This window comes from Zea mays, chromosome 1 (genome assembly GCF_902167145.1).
Source record: "Zea mays cultivar B73 chromosome 1, Zm-B73-REFERENCE-NAM-5.0, whole genome shotgun sequence".
Lineage (NCBI taxonomy): Eukaryota > Viridiplantae > Streptophyta > Magnoliopsida > Poales > Poaceae > Zea > Zea mays.
Window position 1 is genome coordinate 12520646 of NC_050096.1, and position 8817 is coordinate 12529462.

General features: G+C 41.6%; 1 protein-coding gene across 1 annotated transcript; it reads right to left on the reverse strand.

The window, feature by feature from the left end:
• Positions 1-4416: 4416 nt before the first annotated feature.
• LOC100273937 (uncharacterized) lies at positions 4417-7197 on the reverse strand. Its single transcript, NM_001148329.1, has 8 exons — positions 6905-7197; positions 6770-6826; positions 6594-6669; positions 6425-6504; positions 5739-5788; positions 5566-5650; positions 5327-5425; positions 4417-5027 (listed from the first exon to the last, which is right to left on the reverse strand). Exons 1-8 carry the CDS (start codon positions 7061-7063, stop codon positions 4791-4793), a joined length of 843 nt encoding a protein of 280 aa, NP_001141801.1. The 5' UTR covers positions 7064-7197; the 3' UTR covers positions 4417-4790.
• Between the last annotated feature and the right edge of the window lie 1620 nt (positions 7198-8817).

Consider the following 8817-nt stretch of genomic DNA (forward strand, 5'->3'; position numbering starts at 1 on the left):
GGAGAATATATCGTGATGTTGGGCTTTGACAGTGGACGGCCCAATGGTTTTGCCCCCAAAATGGCATGGACTAATGTTACGTTAGTCTATGCTCCTCTCGTCCCAGGTGGGAAGATTACTCCATAGATCAACTGTCAGCTTTATATGTAACATGCTAGCCACTGAAAATCCTCCAGTTCCAAGGCACGTGATAATATCTTTTTTTTCTTTTTTCTCAAAACACATCTTCTACTTCTACTAACTATATAAAGCATTAGTTTCAACGGTCGTTCCACATCATCTCAAACCTGAGGTTGAGCGAGCAACCAAACACACCGTTAATGCTTGTTTAAAAACAAGGATATCAGAGGAAATTAAAAGTGCTAAAATCTCTTTCGGTATCTTTGCTCTTAACAAGATCTTAGGGTTAGTTTGGAGCAAAAAAACTAGAGAAGATTAAGGGATAAAATCTTCTTCTTATTCAATTTTGAATAAAAACAGAATTTTAACTCTTTTAATCCTCTCCATTTTTTGGGCTCCTAAACTAACACTTAACCACGAGCATTTGCTTTATACCCATCTTTATACGCATGCTTTGATATGCATCTTGGACAACAACGTTCAATGGATAGATAGTTCACTGGATAGATAGAGCCGTTCAAAAGGAGGCCATAAACTTGCCGCCATGTCAAGCTAAATTTGACTCTTGTTAAAAAACTTGCATAAAAATGAAAAATTCAAAGCCATCCAGTCATAAGTATATTATACGCTAAACAATATCATAGTAAAAAATAATAATAATTATGATTTTTAATAAGACGAGCCGATCAAACTTACGTTAAAAAAGACAAACAAATTATAGATTTAAACGAAGCGAGTACTATACCATGGCCCTGTTTGGCAGAGCTTCACTTCAAAATTTTTAAGTATATTTCAATTTCTTCTATCCAAACAGGTCCGGCTCCATGAGCTCTAGCTTCAAAAAAAAGTGAAATTATAGACTAGTTTTATGAAATTTTTGAAGCTCCTCAAATAATGCTTCAAAAACATTATTTTCATACCTCCTCATTAAGTTGCACAAAAATTATCCACATGCCATTGGTTACATACCTACTGATTCAAGTCTCTTTCTCCACTCACTCATCATCAAGGGTAATTAAGAAAACTCACACAAATTAATAGTATTATAGAAGTTGGAGTCTTTGTGCAAGCCAAACACTCTTGAACCGTGCTTAATCAATTTGTTGAATTTGTTTCGTGGTGAAGCTGGAAAACTGAAGTTGCAATTATTGAAGTGAAGCCCTCCCAAACGGGGTCTATATATAAAACGATGTCTCTCATCACCCTTCATCTTCCCCGCTTAATATATATATGTATATATATATATATATAAATAAATATATATATATAGTATATGTATTTAGAGCCCTGAGCTCTGTTTAACTACAACAATCCCCGACCACCTACCCGGTTGACCAGACGCACCATCCGGTCCACCCACTATAATGTTTACGCTTAGTTATACACAGGTTTACGCTCATGTACCATCGTATAAAATCAACCGCTCTACCTGGCCTTCCGCGATGACTGAGACTAGAGTTTCGGTGGCGGCGGTTGCACGACACGAGCGAGCGCGGCGAAGCCAGCACGACTGCGGCGGACAAGCGTCCCCATAGACGAGATCCATGGCGGTTCGCCTCCCCGTCATCGTTGCAGAGGTGACTTCCCTTCCTTTCCCTCATTTTCTTCCCTCCCCTAACCTCACCTCCTTTCCCCGCACGTAGCCGCCGCCAGTTTCTTCTTCTCCCATCTTCATCTTTCTCGCAGCGTCGGTGCTACATCTCCAGACTGCCCTACTCCGTGCGGACCTGCTCTCCAGCGCGACTGCACGGCTGTTGTTCCTAGCGGCGGCGGTGTTCCGTGGCGCGACAGCGAAATCGGCGACCGCATCGTCCCCCGTGAGGACGCCCCTCGCATGCCAACCGTTGTGTCTGCGGCGACTTGGCCTCCCCTCCACCGACCAGATCCACACTGCCAACGGGCTCACCGCCGACGACCCCGACTCGCCGCTCAGTTCGGACTAGGAGTTCGTCATCCTGCTCCTCTGTTAGGTGGAACAAGTGGAGGTGCAGTTCTAATATTGGTCGTTGTCGTGGTATGTGTCGATTTCTGCTAATTTGGTAATTTGAATTTTCCAATGTAGAAATGCAGAGCCAATATCACTATTTGATACCGCCTGATCCTACTATCTTATATGTTTGGGCCATAAGACTATGTGTTTGCATAAAATAAATTCACTATTGTGTTAAAAAAGAACATAAATTCACTATTTATTTTTTATGTCTGGTATTATCAATCCATGTCTCCTGAATCCAGAAGTTTCACCCAAGAGATAATCTAAATTCATGGATCGAATGCTAAGGGGCATTATGGGTTGTTGTACTGTCTTATGTAGTATGTTCATTTTATTATACACTTGTTTATAGTTTAAACAGTGTATTTGGTGTCACTACTCACTATATTATGTTGTTCCCGACGAGTTAAGTTGAGTTAAAGCTTGTATCACTAAATTATACTAAGTTCAAGCTATAACCTGCTTAGTCATTGCACATGTCATACCTGCACAAGATTGCAACACCATGCATCATCACATACAGTGGGCACTATCTTGTCCTAAAACAAAAATATTGGTAGCTTCTGTCCACCTTGGACAAGTTTTATGTGAATTTGTAATAGTCAACTGATTCTTGTGTCACAAATATTATTAATTTTGTCTAGTTTACTAGTGTCCAAGCTACATTGACCGCATGCTTAATTAGTCACCCAGATCAAGGCTTCTCTTGCATAAGGGATTTTGTTTTTTTCCAAATTGCATCTAAGCCATAAGAAAAGGTGGAAGAAGAGCCATAATTCCCATTAGAAGTCATCTCAAATGCTGCAGGTGTACCCATAGTGATGGATGAAACTATTCGGGTTTAATTTTGATAGTGACACAAAATCTTCCATTCCAGGATGTTATGCAACTTTGTCATCTGTTCTACAAGATTGCTATTAGGTTGTAGAGAATGATGACATTTACACAAAATATTCCAACGAAATTTGCGACACATTTAGTTGTATTTTATGCTACAATTACCTCAAAATACTTCTTGATGCATTTTACGTCAATTTACGAAATTCTTTATGCGTTTTACGTCAATTTACGAAATTTTTGATACGTTTTACGCCAATTTACAATATTTTTATGCGTTTTACAACAACCTTATGCGAAGCGAGATACACAACAGCTATTCCAAATTGTGTGTGACTTTTATGCCCCGAACAGTGGTCCTATTACCCATGATAAAGTCAATTGTAGTTTACGCTAAATTATACACAATTTTACGCTTCTTTTGTATCAATTTTACGCTAAAACGGACAAAGCAATATATACAACTACCATAAATCTTACGCGTCTTTTACGCAACGTTGAGAATAAAGCGGTAACTGTCCCACATTTATTGCGATTTTACAGCACTACTTTCCTAATCTCAAACCAACCCAGATCTACGCACACACTGGTCACATATATATAATAGCATAAATGGTCTGACGTCTCGATATTGCATGGTTTATAATGTTACTTTCATGTTTCCTAATCTCAAACCAACCCAGATCTACGCACACACTGGTCACATATATATAATAGCATAAATGGTCTGACGTCTCGATATTGCATGGTTTATAATGTTACGTTTCATGTTCTTATGCAGTCGTAAACACTGAACAAACTTGTAAAGTCGTCCCACGTGATTTGAACCTTGATTGTTAGATCACACGAATAGAGATTTGAACCTTAATTGTTAGCTCCACATTCGCGCTCATCTAATCAATAGAACATATATTTATGTGTCTTATTACAAATTCTTTACACATGATATATAGACATCGTGGCAATACATGGGTAACCCAACAGTGTCAGCTATCACCAGTACAATATGACTGTGTTGCGACGAAAAATTATTCGATAAATGATTCTGATACTAAACTGTTTCTCAGCGAAAAGCCGAATACAATGGTGAGTTAATTCGATACCATTAGCAACAAAATTTCAATTAATGAGTTATTCAAATTGATTAACATATGTATTGACCTGTTGGTAGAGGACTTAGCAAACATCAAACACTAAAAAGTGCCCACATGCACCTCGGTGTCGTCTTATTCACCTGTCACTTATCAAATGCCAAGAGCAATGCAGCATTCTGTTTCACAAACTAATGACCAAACTTTACCAAGTCAAGAAAACGTTGTCCATTCTTGTATATCTACCAAGTCAAGGGAACGTTGAGCGGACCAAAGTTTGAACAATCCTAGCGCACATCAAATTGCCTCATCTGGATTGCCTCTACAAACAGTCTGCATACCGATAGATGGTGAGCAATTCCAGACCTGAATTCTGGACAGAACGAAGACAGCACCCGATGCTAAACACCATAAGTACAATCTGACCAACAAAGGAACACTTATGCCAGTTGTCATCTTCATCAAAAGCATTGGCTAATCTGACTCATTGCATCAGGTGAAAAAAAAGATTAGATGTGCACAAGCGCACTGTCAGAAATGTAATGCAGCTTGATGTAGTAAAGGCAACTTGTGGCATGGTTCAAGCAGGAAGACATCAGGTGTTACTGCTTGGGCTTCTCTTTGTTTTGGTTCGCCAGGCTTTGTACTTGGATGCTTTGTTTTTTTTCCCAACTTCTCTTAATGGAATACATGCAATGAACATTCTTGGAAACCTTACTCCTTGGACAACTTCTGTAGCTGATAAACAGCTAGAAAGAAGCATCTCTAACCTTTTGGTACACCCTCCTGTATATCGTTGCTCCTTCAAGCTCTGCATGGATTTCTCGCTCTGTCCGGATTCCCATTGGGTTGTCCAGAAGCCATCCTTCATTGTCACACTGAAGATCTTGATCAACATAATTAACATGTGCCAAAATACCAGAGTACCCATCAAACCTTTCCCTCATGTCTACAGATACTTCCAGTACATCAGATTGTATGAAAACCTAGTATCAATACACTAAGTTAGCTTGAAGAAATGAAGGACATGTGTAGACATGATAGACACAAGGGAGATCACAGCATCAAAAACTAGAATGATGTACATAACAAAAAATGGCCTTAGCTCAAAATTAAAATGTATGGCATTAATGCATTAGGTTATCTTGAATTAACTATCACCGTGCAACGCATAGAGCCTGCAGGATTAGTATGAGTAGAGCAACGATTATTACAGCATTTGGAAGTAACGGGTCCGTGCCTTTGAGATTAGAAAGACAATGCTTGGACTATGGAATTGCTATACCTGTCCGCCTAAACAGAGATTATTTATGATTGAATCGACCAATGGTTGCTGCAGAACTCTTCTTTTGTGATGCCTCTTTTTGAAGTGTGGATCAGGACACTACAAAACCAGCGAATAGACATCTGAAATCTCAGTTCCATTTCCATAACATCAGGAAATAACAAAGTGCTGATCAGATTAATTATCACTGAGCCAACAGATATAACTAAGGAACTGATGTAGCACCCAGCTACACTCACCAGTATTGAAACAAGTGACAAGGGACCAGGGTATGACGATATGATTTTCTCAAAAGACACTGTTGCATTTGCAAACATAAAATAGCTGTTGAAAGAGAATAATTTCAAGTGATGATACATTACTGCACTGATAAGAAAGAGCAAGTGCCAAATTCGGATGCCAGGCAACCTACACGTTCATAAGCTCCAATTCATTCACCCAGAACTGTGCCCGCTCCACCAACTACAGAAACAAAACAAGTAGAACGTCACCAAACTACAAATTTAACAATGCATAAGTACCGGATGCAGTTCAAAGGCTCCTACTTGGGTACAATTGTACAAATCAAACCTAATTTGGCAGACCCACATGGAAAACAGATGCACATTTAAATGGTTTGCTTGGACACTTACACAAGACGAAATTCCGCAGCAGACAACTTGGATTTAAGGGGTTGTCCACATCAAGATAATTGCATTATGCGCAATGGACCGTGTGAGACTGGCATACGCTTATATCTTTTATGCCAAAATATTTCAACAGCCTGGCAATCTATGTAATGTGGAACCTCAGGAAAGAACGAAACTGAATCATCTTCGAGAATTGTTCCAAACAGCAAAGCAAATGTCTTTGAAAGCAAAATGATGGCATGCGATTCTGCAGTTCATTTTCTTTGTTCCGTGTTATGAGGGTGCGGTATGCCTTTTTTTTGGGGGGGGGTGCTGCTTGAGCTTCCCAGTTCTTTGTTTCTAAAACTGTTGTGATCTTTCTTTTCTCTCTTAAACTGAAAGGCAGAGATCCGGGCATTTATACATTACAAAAAGGAAAAAATCATCCAATCCAGAAACCAAACAAGCTGCAACCTAAAACCAATAAAACCTTTTGGCGGATTTCTAGCCCAAGGTAGTTCTGACTCTTGCCAGAATTCTTCGCGTGCCAAATCAAGAACCTCCCACTCCCTGGACATCAAGATTCCCTGAGAACATCCTCTTTCAAGCAACCCATTGCCAGTATAAAATAAAATTAAATAAAAGTAGCACTTGCGCACCGCAGCCGATGTCGACCATGAGGGGAAGCAAGGGGTCGTCGAACACCTCCTTCCACTCTGGCGGCCCCGTGGGCTCCTACGCACCGCAAAACAGAGCACAAATTAACTGAAAATACGAGTGCCTGTGCTCGCTTGGCAATATTAAAAAAATGGGTGAGGAGTTAGGAGTGCTTTACCGAGAAGGATGAGCTGAGCGGGTTCACGTGCTGCCGTATGCGCATGTGATGGCCCCTCTGCGTACAGAGATGGATCAGCGGTAAGATTGGAATAGCACCGGGGTACGGACGAAGAGAAGAAGGGTGACGACAGACGTTGGGGTACAGAGGCCGGAGGTTGAGGTCGGCGTACTCCTTGTCCACGGCGTCTGGGCTCTGCGCAGCGGAACACCGGGCCCGGGACGAGAGAGGGCAGCGGGCGGAGGGGAGGTGGAGCAGGCGCCAGCACACTGTGGCCGCAGTTGTCCAAGCCATGCTGCGCTAGGGTCTCGGCTGTTGCTGCTGCCGAGCGGGGGACGTCGTGGAGTTTCGGCCTTGTTTGTCTGTCTGATGGGTAAGCGACGAAGTGATGGCGTTCGTGCGTGCGAGGCGACGGCGGCGCGACTTTGCGGCGGGGAGGGATGCCGAGCGCCGGGTGCGACCCGCAGCCATTTGTGAGAATGTAGCGTGATTCGGTGCTTGGATAGTGGACGGCCCAATGCTTTTGACCTCAAAATTGACATGGGCTACGACGACACTTATCCTCCTCTCGGCCCAAATGACAGGATTGAAAAGGAACCCAAAAATAAATCAACTGTCAATTCTATATGCAACATGTTAGCCACTGAAAATCCTCCAGTTTCGAGGCACATGATGACAGCTTCTTTCTTTTTGCGACACACATGGTAGCTCATGTTACTGTTGGTTTTCTGAAGCAACTAGACCTCACTAGTACCTCTCTTTGTACGAACTAAACTACCAAGGGAACCAATTTACAACCTGTACATGGTAACAACAGGCAATGGGTGTTTGATTCAAAAAAAAAACAGGCAATGGGTGTTATGGGCTATGCTCTTGGATGACAATGAACTTGTATGCGTCGAGCTGCTGCTGACCCTCTTCTCGTGGCAGCATCCTAAATCCTGCTTTTGAATGTAAGTTTAACCGTTTGAAGCCTCGGTCATCTCCGGATGGTGATTGAGACCCGATCAACCCTGCATTTGAATATATGTCTAACCATTTAGTAAGTAATGAAAGGAACAGCACCTGTGTTTTGGAGTCTATAATGCTTTACCTGCCCAATTGTGATAGTTCCGGTTCCTGGAGCAGCAAATCTTGCAGTTTCTCAGCGCTAGCATCACTGTTAGCAGTAGAAAAGAGAAAGGTTCAGAAATTTCGCTGCCAATAGATTCAGAAGATAGGGTAACATGCTAATTGCAGCACACCTGGAATCAAGAGAGAGTAGCCTATGATGAATTGAGCTATCAGAGCCAATGTAAGTGACAACTAGGCTTCCAGCATCTGGATGTGGCCAGCTTCGGGTGATAGGAAATCTGAGAACAAATGTTCCTGCCTCCTTTAACAATTCCCTGGAACTTCTTAGTGCACTCTCAGCTTCTTCTGTTGTAATCAAGCCCTCTATCCATCTAGGTGCTGTGCAATCCCACAGCTTTTTAATTCTCTCTCTCGATAATGAAACAGCCACTGGGTATAACCAGCACCATAGCCTATCAAATTCATCTCTTCCTATGTCCTCACCACAACCAGCAATGCCTCTTAAAACCTCAAGATCCTGAAACAGTGAATACTATGCAATTAAACATTGCACCGTACAAAAAGTATACAACCCTGGGACTGATAGTTAACATACTGAGGTCATGTAAAGATATCCTACCTGCTCTGATAAACCCCTACGCACAGAATGGGCAATGTTCGTAAATTTTGTTATGATCTCTGGAATGGCAGATGACCAAAGAGCACGTTCATTGTTCTTTGAGATCATGTTCCAAGTGTCAGCACCCTCTCTGAGCAATCTCTTCGACATTAATATTTGGTTTCTAGAAGGGAAAAATAAATCGCAGAATTACTGTCAATAATACGAGTGAGGAAAAATTTATCAGATACAAGAGTTAAATTACCTGTGGTGGGAGCATCCACTATACAACGAGACTCGGTCTGCAAGTTTTACCAAGTCATCTTTGTTAACAGTAAGAGATGCACCTCTAAGAAACTTTGACCGGTCATATGTG

What these genes read in the sequence shown, in the direction of transcription:
- LOC100273937 (NM_001148329.1), bottom strand. Translation starts at nt 7,063, where the DNA reads ATGGCTTGGACAACTGCGGCCACAGTGTGCTGGCGCCTGCTCCACCTC. An exon ending in TGTCACTTGTTTCAATACTG is followed by an intron (nt 5,426 to 5,565) that starts GTGAGTGTAGCT and finishes CTGGTTTTGTAG; the next exon opens with TGTCCTGATCCACACTTCAA. An exon ending in ATCTCTGTTTAGGCGGACAG is followed by an intron (nt 5,028 to 5,326) that starts GTATAGCAATTC and finishes TATTGATACTAG; the next exon opens with GTTTTCATACAATCTGATGT.